Source organism: Euleptes europaea, chromosome 9 (assembly GCF_029931775.1).
Source record: "Euleptes europaea isolate rEulEur1 chromosome 9, rEulEur1.hap1, whole genome shotgun sequence".
NCBI classification, from domain to species: Eukaryota; Metazoa; Chordata; class Lepidosauria; order Squamata; family Sphaerodactylidae; genus Euleptes; species Euleptes europaea.
In genome coordinates this window covers 71262452-71286368 of record NC_079320.1, presented here as the reverse complement: position 1 = coordinate 71286368, position 23917 = coordinate 71262452, and the positions used below count along the sequence as shown (strand labels likewise).

The 23917-nt window shown below is 45.2% G+C and overlaps 1 protein-coding gene across 4 annotated transcripts in view; it reads right to left on the bottom strand.

The window, feature by feature from the left end:
• Positions 1–23917, bottom strand: part of APBB2 (amyloid beta precursor protein binding family B member 2) — a 136633-nt gene that overhangs the window by 96188 nt on the left and 16528 nt on the right. For all 4 annotated transcript variants that reach the window (XM_056855627.1, XM_056855628.1, XM_056855629.1 and 1 more), the window contains exon 2: positions 16578–17402. In XM_056855627.1, the coding sequence (XP_056711605.1) occupies positions 16578–17402 (825 nt within the window). The remainder of the gene's footprint in view (positions 1–16577; positions 17403–23917) is intronic.

Genomic DNA, 23917 nt, shown 5'->3' with positions numbered 1-23917 from the left:
AGTAACAGCTGCCAGCATTCAGTTTGTTATCTGGTTAAAGGGACCTTCGATGTTCCCTGCAAGGGAACTCTCTGTTCGGACCTAACGCATGCGCAATTAGAGAATCGCTCACTGCCAAAGTTGCTGAGTTGTTCCTCATCTCCAGTGTGTTATCCTTGATTAGAGCTACCTGGGGTAACGTTTTCTAGGCACAATAGTACCTAGAGGTTAACAACCCTAAGTACGCGGTTGCCTCCTTCCCTTTCTCTGAATCCAAAGTTACATTTGTTCATATGTCTCAGAAATAAAAACACCTGATAACATTTACATTATAGCTTTTTTAGCATAATTCCATGTGTATCTCAAAATGATAGCGTTTTTATGGAATAATCTGAAATTGTTGTGGCCTGCCATCCATTTAGAGTTTTTGTTTCTTTTGCAGGTCAATACTGATCAAAACCTTTTACAGAAATCCATAAAAGTTACTACCCCTTAAAAAAATAGTCTATTCTTTGCACATCACCTGTTAGCTACTTGTAGTTCATCAACAGCCAGAGAGACAAAAACAAACAACTCTTCCTATTTATGTAACTTCCTTGCCTGAGCCTGGAAGTGATCCTTATGCCCCATAAAGTGCATGTTTTTAATAAGTCTAGTCTATATATATTTTGCCCTGACCTGGATGGCCCAGGTTAGCCTGATCTTGTCAGATCTCAGAAGCTAAGCAGGGTCGGCCCTGGTTAGTATTCGGATGGGAGACCACCAAGGAAGACCAAGGTTGCTGTGCAGAGGAAACCACTGGCAAACCACCTCTGTTAGTCTCTTGCCATGAAAACCCCAAAAAGGGTCGCCGTAAGTCGGCTGTGACTTGACGGCACTTTACACTCACATACATATATATTTTAGAATGGGTCATCTTAATTAAAATGAGGATTTTTTTCCTAACTAAAGAGTTATTAACCCTGATAATGTATACACAATGGGGGGGGGGTTCTTCCACAGATTATTACAAGCAAGCACATATTTGTCCGTGATTTTTTAAAAAAATTAATGACTTGAAAGCAAAGTTTGTGATGGAAAGAAAAAACAGTTTAAATAGTCAACATTAGAGATGACAGAAGGTGGTTTTGGCAGCAAGCTGTTGTAGAAGTATGAACCTTTCGGCACACGCATTAAAAAAGTAAAAATATGCTACAGAAATGCAGCAGTCAGAAAATGTAGCCTGAGAACACAACCATAGAAGTTTAGGGAGTCAGCACGGCATTCTGTAGTTCTGAAAAAGTACAACACGTAATAAAACCTGAATAAAATAATATACTTCTGCTTTATATCTCTCTCCTCCAGCTTACAGTCCACGTCACTGCGCGGATTTATTGTGGCACTAAATTCCACTCCGGACGATACGCTCCGATTCAGATGCTGAATTTGGTAATGCGATCAAAGCAAATTTGGGAATTCAATTTGCATTTCAAATCGTGATGATTTTACTGTGGTGTACAGTGAAATAATGCCGTAACGCCTTTCCAAAACAAGATGAAAATTAACTGCTACTGCAACCTGATGGCAACATAAAAAGATACTTTGCATACGGTAGTCATTGGTGTCTGTAAGGGACCCCCCCCCCCGCCCACAAATACAAACAACGTTTTTGTAATGCTTTCCTGTTTACTGCTTCAGGAGGGAAAGGATAGCAAATCAAAAAGTGCCATAACATGAATCATTGGCTAGCCTCAATTCAATTAGACAGAGATAAAATTGCAGCGGGCAGCAGTATCGCTCGGGGCATGGCTGACCTGGTAGTGCAATAAAACGAAGCCAATTTTCTCTTCCATTATTTTGCAACCTCATGAAGATATCTTGTGTTGTATCGCAGGCATCTCAAGGCTGTTTTACAAGGTCAACGGTCACCCAGTAGAAATAGCTTCATGGGTGCAAAAAAAAAAAAGGTCTGGGTATCTCTGATCATCATAGTAGAATTGGCTTCACTTTGACTAGGACTCATGTTCACAATTTGAACACAATGTTCAAATAGATAATATATTGCCTTCTTGCGTGATTTAAGAAGGTGGAGAGTTGAAATACTGTACTGCATTTTTCTACATATTTTTCATATGTTACTGCACTGTAAGTTTTACTTGAGGCCAAGGAATGTTTATATCAGACTCTTGAGGTCGAGTTCTCATAGTTTCTCAGATCAGCAGTTGGTGGTGTATCTTTTATCAGACAGAAATTATTTCATTACTCAGCAAGTAGCCAGATACCTACTAGCTGTATCAAGGACACGCGAACTGTTCGTACACGTTCCTAAATAATGTTACTAACAATGTTAATTTAATGCTTCTATTGCCTATTTGGTTTTTGTAATCTTGTATTATAACTATGGGCGTGGTAAATGTGTAATAAAGGTGATGATGATGGTATTTTTCTACACTGCCAGGCCAAGCTGGACAACCGTTGGTAGGGTTGCAGGTGGGGGAGGGGGTGTTGCCGTGAGCGTGAGGATGTCATTTCTGGGGGAAATCCAGAAGCTACTGCTGTCACTTCTGGATTTTCCCTGGTAGTGACATCATCATGCTTGCGATGCCAGTGAGCTTCCTGAGCAACAGGGCAGGGGATGCCCCACCCCAACCAGGGACTTGGAATAACTGGACCATTCATACTGAAGCTGGGCTGGGTATTAAGTATTTGAATACTCTTCCATATTGGAACCGTTCACTCTGACATAGGTTCTGCAAGTGTGTGTTTTTCCCCTCCCCAAACTTGTAAATTCCCCACCATCGGTTTATTCTTTTATGTATTTATTAAAATATCCCATATTGCCTCATCGCTCATGGCTGCTTAAAAAGGTAAAGGTAGACCCCTGTGCAAGCACCAGGTCATTCCTGACCCATGGGGTGACGTCACATCCCAACGTTTACTAGGCAGACTTTGTTTATGGGGTGGTTTGCCGTTGCCTTCCCCAGTCATCTACACTTTAGCCCCAGCAAGCTGGGTACTCATTTTACTGACCTCGGAAGGATGGAAGGCTGAGTCAACCTTGAGCCGGCTACCTGAAACCGACTTCCGTCGGGATCGAACTCAGGTCGTGAGCAGAGCTTTTGACTGCAGTACTGCAGCTTACCACTTTGCACCACGGGGCTTACAAATCATAATTAAAAGATTCACAATTTGAAACAAAATAAAACTCCAAAAGACACCCCCTATTAAAATACCTGCCACTTACACCCCATTAAAAGCCTAGGCAAATAATATGGCCTTCGAGTCCTCCTCAAAATTTCTGAAGATGACACACCTCTCTCACTCCTAGATGAGCCCGTTCTACAAAGAGGGAGCTGTGATAGAGAAGGCACGGGCTCTGGCGGATTCCAGCTGGACCATCATAAGCTGAAGACCAGCCAGTAGTTGGCAACCTAAAAACCATAGCGGACATACTGGGATATATGGAAAGAGGCACTTGTTCAGCTTGAAATGGTACAGGCTAGCAAGAGCTGCTTCAAGCGATTCTTCTGTTCATGCATTTCAGCTCTGACACATGCATGATTAAAAACACAGCTGTATAACAGTTATGGTATGCCTAACTCACAAATTACAACCAAGATACCATGCAAGCGTTTGAGAGATCCATTTAGATCTCAGTGATCTAAACAGATAGCCAATGAAGGCAATATACTGGTGTGGCTGTAGGCTTGACATACAGAAGTGCAGAGATCTTTCCTTCTCTTGCACATGGTGTAGCTTACCAGCTGATGGAGAAAATGAAAACCGATTAATGGGTATCGGGAGAGGCGGTCCTGCAGATACAATGGTCCCAGACTGCGCGAGATGGTCCCAGACCACACTTACTAACTAGATGAACTAGGATAGGACAGAGAACTTTGCTTTAGTAGGATGACTAGCACTATCATCCCTATGCTTCTTACAGCACTTTCGTGTGTGTGTGTGTGTGTGTGTGTGTGTGTGTGTGTGTGTGAAAGAGAGAGAGAGAGAGAGAGAGAAAGAGAAAAAAAGAGAGAGAGAGAGAGAGAGAGAGAGAGAGAGCATGTGTGTGTGTGTGTGTGTGTGCATGAGTGAGTGAGAGGAGGAAATTAACTAGAGTATTTTGTTTAAAGGTAGCCCCATGGTGCAGAGTGTTAAGCTGCAGTATTGCAGTCAAAAGCTCTGCTCACGACCTGAGTTCGATCCCGACGGAAGTTGGTTTCAGGTAGCTGGCTCAAGGTTGACTCAGCCTTCCATCCTTCCGAGGTCGGTCAAATGAGTACCCAGCTTGCTGGGGGTAAAGGGAAAATGACTGGGGAAGGCACTGGCAAACCACCCCGCAAACAAAGTCTGCCTAGAAAACGTCAGGATGTGACGTCTCCCCATGGGTCAGGAATGACTTGGAGCTTGCACAGGGGACCTTTACCTTTATTTTGTTTAAAGCATCTTTGGGAGGACACACATTGACTAGGATATCACTATTTTCAAGCCACTTCCACAACACAGAGAAAACTGGAATTTGATACATGCCTGGTATCCCCACATTAATTATGAGGAAAATCCAGTGAATATTAACAGCAGCACTCTTGCCTAGGGCAAGCCAAAGCACAGATAGGGCAGAATGCTGGCTGCAGGAATCCCCCTTTGCAAACTTGATGCCTCAAGGGTGAAGAAACATGTAATATAAACGGAGAAGTCAATACCTTCAAGCCAGGTGTGAGCCTGGCTTCATCCCAGCGTCACAATTTGCACGATTATACATATGTACATACATGTATGCATGCTTGCAAATCAAACACTGGTTCAACTATCAGTCTTGTCCCTTCCCTCTATACTTCAGGTAGGTAACACACACTCCTTTTTAACCTTTAGAGCTTGACCTGAATGCTTTCCCAATTTTACATCCATGTGTGTGTGTGTTAAGTGCCGTCAAGTCGCCTCCGACTCATGGCGACCCTATGAATCAATGTCCTCCAAAATGTCATATCTTTGACAGCCTTGCTCAGATCTTGCAAACTGAGGGCTGTGGCTTCCTTTATTGAGTCAGTCCATCTCTTGTTGGGTCTTCCTCTTTTCCTGCTGCCCTCAACTTGTCCTAGAATGACTGTCTTTTCTAGTAACTCTTGTCTTCTCATAATGTGACCAAAATATGATACCACAGTTTAGTCATTTTAGCTTCTACGGTTAGTTCAGGCTTGATTTGATCTATAACCCACTGATTTGCTTTTTTGGCAGTCCACAGCATCCATAACACTCTCCTCCAACACCACATTTCAATGGAATCTACTTTCTTCCTATCAGCTTTCTTCAATGTCCAGCTTTCACATCCATACATAGTAATAAGGAATACGATGGCATGAATTAACTTGATCTTGGTGGCCAGTGACACATCCTAACACTTCAGAATCTTTTCTAGCTCCGTCATGGCTGCCCTTCCCAGTCTCAATCTCCTTCTGATTTCTTGGCTGCAGTCACTCTTTTGGTTGATGATGGAGCCAAGGAATAGAAAGTCTTCAACAATTTAAATTTCCTCATTGTCAACCTTAAAGTAGTGTAATTCTCCTGTAGGGTTGTCTTGTACAACCATAGAATGCCTTATTCAAAAGATGCATATATATATATTTATAAACACACGTTGCTCCAAGGGTTGGAGGTGGGTTCATAACAACACAGCCACTAGTCAATCAGTACAGCCTTCAGCTGGTTTCTGTGGCAAACTCGCAGACACCCCAACCCCGTTCAGTCCAGGAGGGAAAAATAAATATTTCAAGAGAATGAAATGAGGCTGCTTTCAGAATAGCTATAATAATTAAGTGCCATCAAGCTGCAACCAGCTTATGACAACCTCATGGGGTTTTCAAGGCAAGAGGCGAGCAGAGATGGTTCACCATTGCCTTCCTCTGCGTGACAACCCTAGCCTTCCTGGGCAGTCTCCCATCCAAGTACTGACCACAGCCAGCCCTGCTTAGCTTCCAAGGCCTGACAAGCTCATGCTAGCCAGGAATGAACTTTCAAGGGCCCACACGAAGGAAAAGAATGTAGGAAGACTCAGTGTGCCTTCTGTGTGCAGAGAGTTGGAAGCAAGCCACTGTTTTCTTTGAGCAGTAGACCCATATTCCAAATGTGCCACAAACTGCTTTTAAGGTTCCCCTTTTGAGATATGTACTTGCTACACAGGGAGGTACCTTAAGCACCTTAAATTTCACAGTTCTTTGGCTTATCTATGGTAATTATATGAATGCTGCTTCAGCTACTGATAATATAAATATCACTTCAAATAAAACGACCCCAGTGAATAAATGAAGCTTTGAAAGTTATTTGTAGTGTTACTTCTCCTCCTCTACTTAATTTTAATCTGACCTAATATTGTTCAAACACATCTTGATTCCATGTAATTTCTCGATTGTGTTACTAGGTCTGTCAGCCTAAACTTTATGTAAGCTTTCTTAACTGAGGTTACTGTATGGGCAAGCCTAAAATGTTTATTATAGCAATATAAGAAAGGGCTATAATTAACATTAAGAGTAAAGAAATATAGTTACAGAGAATTGTCTAATATTAGAAATATTACCATTCGGAATCCTGGATTATAGAGGTTTTCTCCCCATTTTCCTTTTCTAAAATTCCCTAGGGATTGTATTTATGAAAAGCAAGGCTGTTTTAAGAGCTTATTCCTGTACAAGAGAGGCACAATTTCCTAAATTGCTCTAGGGAGATTCTTTCTACCTTTCCACGTCTCTATGAATCACATATTCATAGCTGCTCAAGGGAGGCATTATAGGCAAAAAGAGATGCTGCATAAATGAAGCAAAGAGATAAATTTAAAATCTCATTTAGATTAATCTTGGGTGTTCTTTTTAAGCGCATCCTATTGAAGAAGCGTCGCAACAGCTGTAGATTCCGACTCCACCTTTGCAAACAGCCATGTTTAGCATGCTGGTGATGGAACATCATTCAAAGAGAAACAGATTTCTTTTTAAAGGTTCCCATTCTCATGCACGCACAGCAGCATCATAACAAAAGTACAAAACCTACCCTCATAATTCAGAATAACAATGGTCAGCAGGTGGTCCCTCCTAAGATTTATAGCAAGAAATGTCAGCGCTACCCCAGAATTAAAAATGTGACAGAAAGCTAAATCTGCTTGACAAACACAATTGTGTTACAAAGCCTGCCTAATTTTGGAAGCATTACTCAACAAGAAACTGTGATAAATTGAAAAAAGCTGACCATTTAGAAAAATTCCCCTTCATAGCATGCAACTGGTTGTCAAGACAACCAGTTCCTCTTCCTTGCAGAATTCTTCTTCAAGAGGTCACACACGCAGAAAAGTTCAAAAGCAAGGAAATGGAATTGGTACTCACAATTAGTGCCCACTCTGCAAAGCCCCAGTCACTGTATTAAACGAAGTCACATTAAAGATTTTGATGTATAATTAGAGAAGGCTCATTTAAGCAACATACTTATGTACGTCTTCCATTAATAGCGCACTAACAAAAAAAGGCCCCTGACCTGGATGGCCCAGGCGAGCCTGATCTCGTTAGATCTCAGAAGCTAAGCAGGGTCGGCCCTGGTTAGTATTTGGATGGGAGACCACCAAGGAATACCAGGGTTGCTGTGCAGAGGAAGGCACTGGCAAACCACCTCTGTTAGTCTCTTGTCATGAAAGCCCCAAAAGGGGTTGCCATAAGTTGGCTGCGACTTGACGGCACTTTACACACACACACACACACACACACACAACAAAAAAGGAAGAAGGAGATCCAAAAACCAAAGGGAAATTGGGAAATGTGAACCATGGCTATAGAAGCTGAAGGGAGGGAAAGTGGCAGTGTATAGCCCGATCTCTTCAAATCTCAGAATCTGCAGGAATTCCCTCCAGCCTAAATAGCTCTTTTGCTTGGAAGATGAGCCATGGAAGTTGGATGAAGGCTTTTTAGGCCTACACAGAACTGCCATACAAATGGCCTACTGGGCTGACCAGTCCAATGCCCCAGAGCAATTGTGCTGGCCCCCAGGTCCCTCTCTGATTACTTCTTTGTGCAACGATCACCCACATATCACCTTCTTTTCGAATTCTTCTTGCAGATCCAAATGTTTCTCATGCTCAGAAACCACACAGCAAATCTGTGCAAGTGTATTTGCTGCACGGATAAATAAACCTTTAGATTTTCTGCCCAGAAAAAAATACATCGAAAATAGGGGGAGAAATGCTGATGGAGCAAGCAAAGGCAGCCACTGTGAATCTACAGATAAGGAATGTTAACAGTTTGTTCACCGTTGAGCTTTTATACGTGAAGTGAAAATAAGAAATTGCAGCACGCTGGAAAATGCAACCTGAGCGTTTTTCGACAATCATTTCCCAACATGTTCTTTTTATTCTGCCCACCAGGTGGCACACAGCTTTATACTTTAAAAATACAGTTCCTATCTAATTCTTTCAAAATGCATTGCCTGAGCCCCATAACATATTATAATCCACACAATACTATTTAAATAAGGAATACATTATTTCTGGATTTCAGCTACCATGACTCAGGATACAAAAAGTATTAATTCGTCACAGAATATTATATATATAATACGTTCTGAAAGAATTTCTAATTTTGTTTTAAAGCCTTGTCGTCTACATACAAGGAAATTACATTAGAAGAACTTGTAAGTTTCCTTTAAAATTTTACAGTTTTAATGTGGCTAAAGACGTATTAAGAGTCCCATGAGAAACAGTGTGTATGAAGGTAGGGTTAAATCACTGGGAAATTTTGCCTTAACTCCAATTTTCCCCTTCACAATATTATAAATTCTTGGGGGACTGGAAAAGACCAACCCCTCCCTTCCGTTTTCTTCTTTCACCCTCTACTGCTCTGTACATTCTGGACCTCATGCAGCATGCTCAATGTTTGCTGCATATGTATGTAAGGAGGCGATCTTGTCCGATCTCTGAAGCTAAGCAGGGTCAGCCCTGGCTAGTATTTGGATGGGAGACCTCTAAGGAATACCAGGGTTGTGACAAGGAGGAAGGCAACGGCAAACCACCTCCAAATGTCTCTTGCCTTGAAAACCCTACCAGGTTGCCCTAAGTGGGTTTGCCAATACTGGCTGGAGATCTCCTGCTGTTACCACTGATTTCCAGCCGATAAGAGATCCGTTAGCCTGAAGAAAATGGCCGCTTTGGCCATTGGACTCTATGGCATTGAAGTCCCTCCCCAAACCCCTCCCTCCTCAGACTCTGCCCCAAAAACATCCCACCGGTGGCAAAGAGGGACCTGGCAACGCTAGCCATAAGTCAGCTGTCACTTGATGGGAAAAAAAGGGAGTCCTGGCCATTTGCAGAAAACCTTAGCATATCTGCAAATGGGTCATGTTTCACTGATGTGTGTGTATGTGTGTGTGTGTAAAGTGTCTTCAAGTCCATTTTAATAACATATTACTGATACTATTCCTGCAAACCACAAACCGTTCAATCCAAACCGAGTCACTATTTTTTGCATAAAATTTATCCTTTTAATAATGTAGCCGTTTCCGTTCACTGGATTACGAATGGTTATTTCTGACTCTAAGTTATAGTGATTAAATGTCATCCTTCTAAAAAGAAGGTGAGAATAATCCCGTTATCAGTCAAAACCTGTGACAAAAGGGATTTCAAAACCCACCTTCCATCATCTAGTCCAACCCCTTGCACAATGAAGGAAATTCCAAACTACCTCCCCCCCCTCCACACCCCCAGAGACCCCTACTTCATGCCCAGATGGCGGCCAAGATGCCCTCCCTCATTATGAACTGCCTAAGGTCATAGAATCAGCATTGCTGACAGATGGCCATCTAGCATCTGCTTAAAAACCTCCAGGGAAGAAGCACTTACCACCTCCCGAGGAAGTCTGTTCCACTGAGGAACCGCTCTGTTGGAAAATTCTTCCTAATGTCTAGTCGAAAACTCTTTTGATTTAATTTCAACCCGTTGGTTCTGGTCCGACCTTCTGGGGCAACAGAAAACAACTCCGCACCATCCTCTATATGACAGCCCTTCAAGTATATGACAGTCCTTCAAGTATATGACAGCCCTTCAATTTGCCCCTTACTGACATTTGCTAGCTGCTCCTCCAAAGTTCAGAATTAGCTCATCTGCCACTAGCATCCTTTACGTTTGCAAAGCACAAGCTGGTAACAGCTTCATGTTTGCTCGTGGTCTCCCCTTTTTATAAAGCCTCCACTTCGGATTCCAAAAAAAAAAAAAAAGTCTGTACAAAACAGATATTTATTTAATCAGTCTGACTAGAGTGCAGTTTGGGTTGGGAGTGAGAAAGGCCATCTGACAGATTGTACGTTTCAGAGTGGAAACAACCACACGTTGCCCATACAAATTACTTATCTTCCCTCCCATGCACCAGAAACCAAGACAGCTGTAAAGGAATTACGACAGCCTGTGCATGCAACGGTGCATTTGCTCCTGAACTGATTCCAGCTCGCCAGACACTCGAGTCTTTCTTGACTGATTCCGCTCAAAACTGACAAGCTTCTGAGACCCCCCACCCCCCCGACATCCATCACATCACATTTTAATCAGCTCATCTGCAGGCCAAACCCTTCCCGCCCACCTCTAAGAATTCCTGTTCCTAACTCATTTTGCAAACATGACAGCAAAAATAAAGAAAAGAAAAAAGGAACAGTTCAGTAAAATTTATTGCGAAGACCCACTGCCTGAAAGCAAAAAGAAAAAAATATATCCTTCTCCACACTCCCAACCTTTAAGTCCCTGACAGCGCACTGCATAGGGATGCTAGGTCCCTCTTCACCACCGGCAGGAGGTTTTTGGGGCAGAGCCTGAGGAGGGCGGGGTGTGGGGAGGGGAGGGGAGGGACTTAAATGCCATAGAGTCCAATGGCCAAAGCATCCATTTTCTCCAAGTGGACTGATCTCTATTGGCTAAAGATCAGTTGTAATAGCAGGAGATCTCCAGCTAGTACCTGGAGGTTAAGGAACTTAGTACAGGAGCGAAACATACAACAAGGTGCAAAAGTACAAACTTTATGTGCTACAAAGATTCCTATTAGTTACAAGGTGTCTAAACATACATGACACCAACCATAAAGACAAACGTAGTGGCTATATACAACAATAAATATGTACAAAATCATGGAATGAAGTTGCTCTCTCGTAAGAATGTCTTTCTCTAATTATATATCCTCCAAACGTGAGGAATCCTAAAGAGGAGAAGAGACTTGATGGTGAGGAGACGATCGTTTTGAGTTCCAAAGAACAATTCTTCATCAGTCCTTCACAAAATCTCTTGTACAATCATATATACAAATCCCGTTCCAAGTAAAGTATCAAGTCGCCAAGTTTGATTCACCTCCCCAACGGGGTAAAAGTCGACAACATGCCAAGCAGGGTAAGGCTTAAGCCTGGAACGGGATTTGTATATATGATTCTCCAAATGCCCGCTGACCCATCCCCGCCTGAAAGAGTCTCTTCTGCAGTAACACCTCCCACTTCCAGGCAGCAACTCTTGAATTACTGCATTTGTGCCAACTCTCCTTACCAATTGTCTATTGGATTTTCTTAGCGCAATGTTTAATTTAAAAAAATTATATTAAAACTTCAGCGTATGTTGATGCCATAATGACCGTAGCTATCACATGATGGTCAGATCACCTATTGTTCCAAGGAAGCCTCCTGATGATTTGGAAGTTCTATCCATCATTGAGGATAAACTCAACAAACGGTAAATTTATCTGATAACTACTCAAACTTCCTGTCCCCACATCTCTGTGTCACCTGAAACAAAACCTTTGCACCTCTTCCCATATGGGGCCATGCAACAAATCTATTTGGGAAGAGACAGAAGAGAACATAGTGAGACACCCCCAACTAACACTGCCCTCCTTCAGGAATTTGTATATCCTACCTGTGCCCCCCGCCCCCGATTATTGTGGCACTTCTGAAGCCCCTTGTGATAACAAGATCATTCCCCATGTTGGCTTTTAAAGTTCTTACAATTACTGTTCTGCTGGAAACGAAGTAAGAATATCAGTTTGACCCGGATGGATCTGTCATCAAATAGTTGTGAAAATCAGACCACTTGCACATTAATGCTTTGCAGCAATGCAGCTTTAAGTATGCTATACATTTGCCAGATAGCCTGGCAGCTACTAGATTCCTTTCCCCTGGGAAGGTAAGTAGCTCCTTCCCTTCTATCTACAGATTTAAGTATCCAAGTAGGAACACAAATCTAATAGACAATTTTGGCAGGAATTCTATGCTGTTTAAAAAATGCTGAAGCACAGATTTGTCACACCAAATTCACTCATACTTCATTGTCTTGTTCCATAGCTTTGGGGAAACCTGAAAACCATGATTTAAAAGCATGGCCTGAATGGTGATTGTATTCTCTCTTCTTTCTTTAGCAACAGACACTAGGGTGATGGCCAGGCCAACACCTCTGGAATTTACTGGAGCAATGAAGTAGTTAAGGGAGGAATGGAAATAGTCTTGTAGTAAGGAAGGAAGTGGGTATAAAGATCATGGCAAAGGGAGGAAGAGGTCAAGTAGGTGAAATAATGGGGCAGGAGATGGACACACAAGAGCCCTAAGGCGCAGAGTGGTAAGCTGCAGTACTGCAGTCAGATGCTCTGCTTGTGACCTGAGTTCAATCCCGACAGAAGTCGGTTTCAGGTAGCCAGCTCAAGGCTCACTCAGCCTTCCAGCCTTTCGAGGTCAATAAAATGAGTACCCAGCTTGCTGGGGGTAAAATGTAGATGACTGGGGAAGACAATGGCAAACCATCCCATAAACAAAATCTGCCTAGTAAACGTCGTGACAGGACATCACCCCATGGGTCAGTATTGACCCGGTTATTTTTGATAACCATTTGCTCAAAGAACACTACTTAGTAACTTGTTCTTTTGATCTTTTCAACCCAGGATTAGATGGATATTTCAATCAAGCTGAATGCTGGCAGAGGTTTTGTACCCCACTGTGTAAGTGAGCAGCCAAATAGGAGGAAGGAAATATATTTAAGGCTATTGGTCCCCCAGTTCCTTTGCAACCCTGTCAAAGCTTTTACTGGATGTCAGGTTTTCAACAACCAAATGAAATCCAAACTCAGCCAAAGAAGGAAACATATTTTGATCATAACAAATGGCAAAAGGGGTAGTAACCAGAAAGGTGTTAAATGACAGCAGTCTTAAGGGAAGGTAATTCTTCCCACGAAGTGTGTACTTTGGGCATATACCCAAGAGTAAATATATGTATGTAACACATCTCTCTTCAGTTAAGCTACTGAATGAATATCCCGGCTTGTAAGGCTGCTGATATGGGATGGTTCATACACATTACTTGGTTACTCACAACTGAGCATGCATCTGAGTTGATATCAGGTGACCTGCAAGTTCTGTTTGTGCTATTTGCTATGCTGTACCCTTAGACACATGCATGTAAGAGATCGCTGGCTGCTGTGGTCTTCAAGTGACGAACACAAAAAATGTACATCAATCGTATGTGCAATGTTTTGATGGTTTCTTAAAGGTACAAACTGCCTTTCGGTTCTAATTTTCAAAGCAGCGTGCAACTTTTTAAAACAAGGAAGGCTACGATCAGATAACATTCTAACATTAAAAAACTAACATCGCTAATAAAAACAGACAAAATAAACGATCACCGAAACACACACATTGAATAGCAAACGTAAAAACAAGAAACAGAAGCCTCCCTCTCACAACAGGGGTGGTTTTTTTTTTTGGTCAGTTTCTAAGGAAACTCTGAGGAAGGAAATAGCTGGCAGCAGGAGATTATTAAAAGGGACATAAACTAGTCAAGCACAGTATCACCTGGAAAAGAAGCAACGCCGGCGGAACCTACCACCGAAAAAGAAGTAACGATGGAGAATAAAGAAGCCCCCACACCGGAAGAGTTTATCACAACTCTTTGACAGCATGACTGGAAGAGCCTATAGAGCAGCCACCAGGAGGAGTGCTAATTCTCTCCTGGAACATCGCAGGCCGGTCATCTAAGGAAACAGATCCAACTTTTATGGAATTCATATTTCGGTTTGACATCGTCATGCCTCAAGAGACCTGGTCCTTAATAATCACCGTTAATGGATGGTTTTAAAACTTTTGATCTCCCTGCCATGGAAATGCAATTTACAACCTAGCTGATAGTGCAGTTCTAAGAAGAGCCCTTTAAGCCCACCTGTTTGTTTTATGAAGAACACTGTAGGTACCATCTCAAAATGAAACCTGTGTTAGTATTAAAAAACTAGTACATTATACACCAGCAAAATGTCCATCATTATGACAAGTGGGGTTGTATTAATGCATGCTGTAATGTTGTTGTTATGACAATAAAGGTTTATGTATGTATGTATGTATGTATGTATGGTCAGTTTCTAGAAAGGGAAATGATGGGGGACGACATACATTCTTAAGGTGCTCCACAGTCCAGGAGCAACTACTAAAAAGACCCTGCTCCGAGTGGATGCCAGCCTTACATCCAGAAAATTTCACCAGCAGATCATAAGGCACTGGATGGAAGGGCGGAGATCATACTGTACAGCACAATCCCAAGGTACACCGGAAGAGCTTGTGGTTTTTTTGGACACATCAGCACGTAAGCATAGAGAAAAGAAAAATACAAGAGTAACAAAGCATCCATTGACTCTTTACTGAAAGAGAGTGGCCATCGCTCTATCTCTGGCATCTCTAGTGAAAGCCCTATATACCTGGCATTGCTCAAAATTGATATTTATTAGAGCGGGGGGTGGGGGGAAACAGTTTATTACCCACAGTGCCTTTAAGGACTACATCATCTAACATGTGATATCCTCGAATATCAAGTATATTATTTATTATATTTTATTATTTATTTCGATTTATATCCCACCCTATATCCCGGCCAAGGCCCGGGATCAGGCGGCTATCATCATTAAAATCACACAACAATATAATAAAATCCTAATATACAACAAATATACCATAAAATTTAAAAGCCAGTTCTTAATTATTAAACATTGCTAGATTATTAACAAGTGGCGCTCACCTCTGAAGCATAAGGCCACAGTGAGCCTGGAAAACAGCCAGCCCCCCCATAAGGTTGATAGCAGGGGGTATGCCCCCTTCTGCCCCCACCCCCAGCTCCATAATGCTTCATAGATATGAATGCAGCTCCTGGTTAGCATATACTTCCCATTCTCTGTAACACATTGATACGTACACATAGTGCTTCTTTATTTGCACTGAGTACACACAATGTGTGCATCAAAGATCTCCCCACCATCAACACATACAAACTCATACAGAGAGCGCCCTGAATCATGGCAAAGATCAATAAGGCGACATAGGTATGATACAAACACATTGGATGGTGTAAGAACACAGCTAGCAAATAGTTAAAATCTCAAGTAAAAACAGGATAGATGGCAATAGATCACACCCCACTGTGTGAAAATCTCAGGACAGAAAAAGCCCAAAATGATTTTTTTAAACCAACCAACTGCTTTTCTAAGAAAAATAAAGGTAATGCAAATTCACCTCCTCACCACAAGGGGTTTAAAATTGCAGAACATATACCAAGGAGCAAATCCATTTTCAAAGCTCAGCAGGAGTTCTGAAACAAGCATCCTTGACATGTCAAAAACACTCTACGCTGTCTCCTTTTTCCAAAAACCAAAGCCATTTCAAGAGCAGAATGCTCATTTCCCAAACTGTTTACAAGCTTAAATGATAGGCTGGGGATCAGAAGAGGAGAGCTAGGTGGTGCGCTACTCAAAACAGTTAATCATGCAACCATGTGGAGCTTCACACGTCCAAGTCATTAAAGTACATGGAATTCAACGGCAGCTCAAATTCTGCTCATGCAGCAATTGGGGAGTCATAAATCCACCTTAAACAATGAGTGTCTGGAAAAGAATTCTTAGTTAAATTTCTGTGCATCTATTGCCCTCTATGTCATGTGCTATGGACTGGAAAACTAGCAGCATCACTTGTAAATGTATGTGCTGTTTTAGCACCAGTTTGGCTATTTAAGACCTTTGCAAAACAGCTTTATATATCTCCAAATTGCACTATAAAAGCCACATGTTGCATTCATCTCTAAGCCCACTTACTTGAAAGTAAAATCCCAGAGAACTCAATGGGACATTCTGAAAACAACCAGAGCTGGTCTGGGCCGCCGGGTGGCTTTGCCCAGTTGTAAGGCAAAGTAAGGCCAAAAGCCAAGCCTCAAAGAACAACCACAGCAAAAAAACCCGAAAAAAATCCCATGTTCAAGTTTTTAAAAATATTGCGTGCAGTCACCACAACTCTTCCAAACAGGGATTCTGCTAGTTAATTGTTATTCGTGGACTTAGCTATACTTCCTTTAATTCTACCAGAGTCAATTATGAGACACCAAGAATGAACTTTTCAGCAAACTTTAGAGATGAGTTATTGCAGTGCTAAAGGGTAAAAAGTTCGGCTATAAATATAAAACGTTAAGATCAGCAATATTTGCTATCATGGCAGCAACACCTGAAACCAACTGATATATTGGCCTAACCTTTACACGTAGCAAGGATTTACTCTAGTACGTAATGCCTCTCCTCCTTTTTCCTCCCCAAACCCCTTACTGGAAGCAAGCATCCATACCTGTTTCATCAGGTGAACTCGGAGAAGCGCTGTCCTGCGACAACGTCGTCCAGCTTGAGTCTTCGTCGCTCGGCACCAAGTTCTGGATCCTGTGCAGGGCACAATCTGTCTTGGCCCCCGTTTTAGGGTGATCCTTTTTTGTCTCCGGACTTGATGATATGGTGGCTGCCTGCCCGTCTTCTGGACTGGCCGCCTTGTTTTGTTTCCGAGACAAGGTATCCCCATTAACAATCAGCGTCGATGCCTGACCGTTGGGCTGTGAAGAGAATTTCTCCTCCCCTGCCACTTGCCTGTTCCCATAATTCTGATCAACATCCCGCGCTGACGTCTCCAGATCTGCATAGTAATTTAGGAAGCTCTTGGTTCTCCGGCGCTGGGCGGGCAATATCTCACTGCCTGAGGAATCCTGCTGGTTTGGCTCTTTCCCCTCCAACTTCTCAGAAGTTATGTTTACACCTGCAGTGGTCGTTGGAGAAGGCAGGTTTTTATTAGGATCCTGCTGTCCCTGTTCTGCCGCTTTCCTAAGCTGGTTTTCGCCATTCTTCACCAGCTTTATGTTGGAGGAACTGTTGCCCAGAAGGGGCTGGGCAGCAGGATCGGAAAGGCCCATGGCTGTCTGAATGTTAGTCAGAGCATATTTTTTCCTGCATTTTGGAGGGGTGTTGTTCTTGACTTCCGTGTGCCTGATTTCGGCATTCAGAAGTTCATTGTGAGAGGAGCGTAGGAGAAGGGTGTTGGGCGGAGTGGCAGGACCGTTCCGATTCACAATGTCCGTCGTGCTGTTGCTTGCCATAAACCCCGCCAAGGTATCCACACCAGAGTCCACTAAGGAAGAAGCAGAAAGACTCATGTGACATGCTGAGTGTAAGTTAATTCGAAAGAACGACTCCATACCACTAGATAAGCAGCAGTATCTCTAAGCTAAAGGCAGGTCTGCACAGATTTAGGAGTCAAGGGTTCTAAATATGTTCATCCAGCACATCTTATCATCACCTATGAACAGCCAACCTGGGCTGATCTGGCCAGAAGCACATATAGAATCATAGAGTTGGAAGGGGTCATAGAGTCCATCTAGTCCAACCCCCTGCTCAATGCAGGATCAGCCTAGAGCATCTCTGACAAGCGCTTGTCCAGCCTCTACTTAAAGACTCCCTAGGTAGCCGATTCCACTGTTGAACAATTCTTACTGTAAACAATTTTTTTCTAATATCCAGCCGGTACCTTTCCACCCTCAATTTAAACCCATTATTGCGATTTCTATCCTTTACTGACAACAGGACCAGCTCCCTGCCCTCCTCTAAGTGACAGCCCTTCAAATGCTTAAAGAGAGCAATCATGTCCCCCCTCAACCTCCTCTTCTCCAGATTAAACATTCCCAACTCCCTCAGCCTTTCCTCGTAGGGCTTGGTCTCCAGGCCCCTGATCATCCTTGACGCTCTCCTCTGCTCGATTCTGTCCACATCCTTTTTGAAGTGAGCCCTCCAGAACTGCACACCATACTCCAGGTGCAGACTGGAGAGTGGAGGTACCAAAGTGGAGGTACAGATGATTTATGGTGTAATCCTATGCCTTGTTAATCCAGCCTAAACCCACTGAAATCAACTCTGCACCGATAGTGTACACAGGTGAAAGACACAGCAAAACTGTCCTGGCACTCCTTCCAGGTACTACTGTTCATACATTTCATAGTAAAGCATCAAAATGAGAGAAGTGCACATATTAATATCTCTTGGAAAAGGAAGACAGAAACTACTTCCTGTAAGATCATCGGTCCAGTGATGTGAAGAAATAAAATACAAGGATTTATTGGATGAGGCAGGGTTCAACTATGTATTTCTTCAATGCTAAACGCCTTTTTGCAAATTTAGCTAGCAGGATGCTTTATAAAAGAACGGGGGGCGCTAACCCTTGCTGGTCCCCACTACTTTCTTGTTGCTTTGGCCCCCACTGGGGAAAAGCTATGTCATAACCTCATCCCGTGCTCCCCCATTGCCCCTATAAATGTAAGTTTGATGGCTTTTTCTACCGAGGAATACAGGTGAGGAAACAGAGTCCTCTTCTCTCCCTAGACTATTTGTCTAACTGATAAAGCAATACAGGAAGCTAAATTTGTAAGAGAAAAACAAGACATGTAACCCAAACACAGAACGAACTATAATGGGTCACTGAGCCCAGAGATTCACTCTGATTCCCCATGCTATTTCTTGTAACGGCCAGCCAAATGAATCTGGGAAGCCCATAAGAGCAGGGCAGCAGCTTTCCTTCATTGTTGGCCCCAGTGTTTCACATTCAGAGATACAAGTTGAGACCCGCAAGCAACTTGTGGGGAGTGGCCATTCTCACGCCGCCCCCCAACCATTGATTCCTCTCTTCTCCCCTCACTTCTCTCAGTGTCTCTCTCTTTCTCCCCCCACCCCTCTTCTTACTTTCTGTCTCTCTTGTCTCCCACACCCCCATGTCTAGTGTGTCACCAGTAGCGGACCTACATTTTTGGGGCCCTGAAGCTTGAACTGTTATGGGGCCCCCTTCACAACCAGCAACAACAGGGCAACATCCAACAAGGTCCAAAGGGCCTTGCTGCCCTTGCAAGGACCTTGAGGCTCAAATGGCAGAGAACAGGGTGGTGGGGTGGAGTCCTTGAAAATGGGGCATACAGTGATGAAATAAAACTATAGAACTATTAAGCCGTGCACCAGCGAAGGATCTGAGGATCCAGCTGCCAAAATGTAGGCTATGAATAGATTCTGGTGAGCTCAGAGAGCCCTTACAGCTGGGGGTTCGGGCGCTGCAACCCCCCAAAAAACTTTTGAAATTTGACCAATTACAGGGACATTTTGAGGCCATATGAAATGGGTATTAGAGCATATTCTAAGGTCAATATTAAGTACCGTATATACTCGCATATAAGCCGAGTTTTTCAGCCCAAAAAAAGGGCTGAAAAAAGCCAACTCGGCTTATACGCGGGTCAATAGGGGAGGGGAGGGGAGGGGAGGGGAGGGGAGGGAGGAGGGAAAACTTACCACTGCCGTCATCCTTCGCCACTGGCCCGCTTGCCTTCCCACGGCCTGGGAGCGGCCAGCGGGGCCTGCCTGGGAGCAGGCAGGCCTCGCCGCCGCCCCTGCCGCCCCCCCCCGCCGCTGCCCCGCTCGCCTTCCCGCGGCCTGGGAGCAGCCAGTGGGGCCTGCCTGGGAGCAGGCAGGCCTCGCGGCCGCCCCCCCCACCGCCGGCCCGCGCCCCTTCCCACGGCCTGGGAGCAGGCAGGCCTCGCCGCCGCCCCCGCCGCCCACCCCCGCCGCCGGCCCGCGGCCCTTCCCGCGGCCGGGGAGCAGCCAGTGGGGCCCGCCTGGGAGCAGGCAGGCCTCGCGGCCGCCCCCCCCCCACCGCCGGCCCGCGCCCCTTCCCGCGGCCTGGGAGCGGCCAGCGGGGCCTGCCTGGGAGCAGGCAGGCCTCGCCGCCGCCCCCGCCGCCCCCGCCGCCGCCCCGCTCGCCTTCCCGCGGCCTGGGAGCAGCCAGTGGGGCCGGCCTGGGAGCAGGCAGGCCTCGCGGCCGCCCCCCCCCCACCGGCCCGCGTTCCTTCCCGCGGCCTGGGAGCAGGCAGGCCCCGCCTCCCCCGCTGCCCCCCCGCCGCCGGCCCGCGCCCCTTCCCACGGCCTGGGAGCAGGCAGGCCTCGCCGCCGCCCCCACCGCCCACCCCCGCCGCCGGCCCGCACCCCTTCCCGCGGCCGGGGAGCAGCCCGTGGGGCCTGCCTGGGAGCAGGCAGGCCTCGCGGCCGCCCCCCCCCACCGCAGACCAGCGCCCCTTCCCGCGGCCTGGGAGCAGGCAGGCCTCGCCGCCGCCCCCGCCGCCCACCCCTGCCGCTGGCCCGCGCCCCTTCCCGCGGCCGGGGAGCAGCCAGCAGGGCCTGCCTGGGAGGCTGCTGGGCCCGTGCCGCTTTCCGCCGCCCGGAGCGGCCTCCTGCGGCTGCAGGAAAGCCGCCCCCCACCGGGCCCGCGCTGCTTTTCGCCGACAGGAGCCGGTCAGGTAAGCCTGCGGAGGGGGGGGGGAGTTATAAGCCGACCCTCGGCTTATACGCGGGTGCCTAATTTTTCCCCATTTTGGGGGAGAAATTAGGCACCTCGGCTTATACGCGGGTCGGCTTATACACGGGTATATACGGTACTTCAACCCATTGGCCTATGATTCTATCACTAAAAAACTCCATCGATTGTATTGAGAAATTCACTCACTAAAAAAAAAGTTCCTTCAGGGGCCCCCTCCAGGATTAGGGGCCCTGAAGCTTAAGCTTCATTAGTTTCACAGTAGATCCGCCTCTGAGTGTCACTCCTCCTCTCTTCCTGCCTCTCACCCCCTCACGCTCCCTTTCTGCACCCGCGGCCATGACTCGCCCGGTTGCTTGGCCTCTTTGCTGTTGTGGTGGCTCGCCTGCCCCCTGGCAGCTTCACCACCTTGATGGCAGTGGTGGGCACCACAAGCCAGCGTGGTATAGTGGTTAAGAGCGGTGGTTTGGAGCGGTGGATTCTAAACTGGAGAAGCGGGTTTGATTCCCCTACTCCTCCACAGGAGCGGTGGACGCTGATCTGGTGAACCGGGTTCGTTTCCTCACTCCTCCGCATAAAGCCAGCTGGGTGACCTTGGGCTAGTCACAGCCCCCTTGGAGCTCTCTCAGCCCCAACTACCTCACAGGGTGTCTGTTGTGGGGAGGGGAAGGGAAGGTGATTGTAAGCCGGTTTGATTCTTCCTTAAGTGATAGAGAAAGTCGGCATATAAAAACCAACTCTTCTTCTCACTAGGTCCCTTAGCAGCTTTGTGCTGCCTTGGCGGCGCAGCACATCAACCAGCCCCCTGGCATCTTCCCCACTTTAGCAGGTCGGTGGGCTGCCTGCCCGGCCTCTTCACCACCTCAGTGGTGGCAACAACTCCTTACATCTTCACCACCACAGTGGTGTGGTGTTGGGAACAGTACTGGAGCTTTGCCTCCACATGTGCAGACAAACTATTGGTTTTGGAGGGAATGAACCTCCCCCCCACACCGTTTTTTATGTTTTCAGATTTTTCTGCAACCCTAGCAGGTCCCCCAAGATCGCAGAACTATCTGTTTTCTTTATTTGTGGCCCCAATCCATGGATTTAGATATCTGCAGATTAGGCCAAACTCACTATTAGAATATATGATACTGATTCTGACCATGGAGATGGCAGTAGCCATGCAGAGACCTCTCTTCCATGACTGTATCTAATCTTTTTTAAAATCATGGTGATAATTCCCACGTTCAAAGTGACTGCACTTTCCACTGGAGGCACTCCAAAACTGGCAAACACATGAATTCTGAAAGAGAGATGTGCATCTCTGAAAATATAGTATGCCATGAAGGCAGACCCAATCATATCCCCCCATTTCCCTCTAATGTTTGGAAATACACATCTTCTTTTCACACATGCATGTGACTCAACAAACACCAGTGTTATCACAGCACCATGTAAAATACAAAGCAGCTCAGATCTTTGCAGTTCTGTTTACCAAAAAAGAACTTGTGTGATCATTAAATACCACCTTGAATGGAATCCTGTAGTAAAGCAACAGTTATATATATAATCAATGTCTCATTAAAGTAGGATGAGGGTAAATGGGTCCAACTGTCCACTCACCGCAGATAACACTGTCTGGTTTGTTCTGGCAGATTTGCATGGAACAAACTGGCTTATATGTTTTAAAATTTGGCTTAAGAAGAAAGCAGGGTGGGGAAATGTAAGATAGTCTGATCAGCTTTACATTAGTTTCACAGACTAAAAAATGCGTACACAAAATCCACATGATTTTATAAGACCTCAGCACACCCTAGGAGCCTACTTTTTATCAGGCATACGTGCTTTCACAAAGCATCATTTTGCCCTTGCTTTAAATATCACAAAGACTAATGTATCGATAACAATCACCACAACATTACAACTTCAACTACTCTATTTATTTATTTGGTCTTATACCCCGCCCTCCCTGGGCTCTGGGCAGCTCACAATATGATAATCCATACGATAGGTACAATAAATACACTCAAATAGTCATAAAATCATAAACACTAAAACAATAAAATCTGGGCAGCTCACAATATGATAATCCATACGATAGGTACAATAAATACACTCAAATAGTCATAAAATCATAAACACTAAAACAATAAAATCAGTAGCCTCCAGCCCCATAACAGCCTCAATAAATACTAAAATTTAAAAAAATTAGCAAAATGGTGCTTATTTTGGAATATAGGGGCCTACAGACAGTAGGGTTGCCAGGTCCCACTTCACCACCGCTGGGAGGTTTTTGGGGAAGACTGAGGAAGGGGGGTTTGGGGAGAGGAGGGACTTCAATGCCATAGAGTCCAATTGCCAAAGAGACCATTTTCTCCAGAGGAACTGATCCGCTATTACAACTGATCTCCAGCCAATAGAGATCTCCAGCTAGTACCTGGAGGTTGGCAACCCTAATGGACAGCCAGCACCCCCACATAACAACTGTTAATTAATACAGAATAACAAGGTGGAGGGAGGAGGGAAATAAGGAGGCCAGTACCGATGGAAAACATCCTAAACATTAGAGACACCATCTAGCCTTTTAAACTCAATAAAAGCTTCACCCTGACCCCTGAGAGAGAGCTTCCCTGCACCTGAAACTTGGAATGTCAGAAGGTTGAAAAGATGGGAGGACTCCTTAGACTACATTCCTCCGCCCTTCACCCGAGACAATACCCAAGAAGAGATCAGAAGAGGACGGAAGGTTTGCATGGACCTCTCCCCTGAGATTCCCAACACCCAGCCCACATCTCAGACACAAGTTACATAAGATTGGACATTCAGTTCACCCTGTGGTGGGGGAATGGGGGGAGAAACTGCAGGACTCAGAGGACCCAATCCCAATTTCGCTCTACGTACAGCTATACTGGTGCACAGTGGTAAACTGCAGTACTGCAGTCCTCTGCTCTACTCATGACCTGAGTTCGATCCCGACAGAAGTCGGTTTCAGGTCGCCGGCTCAAAGTTGACTCAGCCTTCCATCCTTCCGAGGTCGGAAAAATGAGTACCCTGCTTGCTGGGGGTAAAGGGTAGACAACCAGGGAAGGCAATGGCAAATCACCCTGTAAACAAAGTCTGCCTAGTAAACATCGGGATGTGATGTCACCCCGTGGGTCAGGAATGACCTGGTGCTTGCACAGGGGACTACCTTTACCTTACAGCTATAGGAGAAAAAGGAATAGCCCCACTGGCAGAAAAAGACCTCTCGTGTTTCTCCAGTCTCATTCTACCTAGAAGGCATGAGATAAACCTGTTTTTCACCCGGGCTTTTAAAA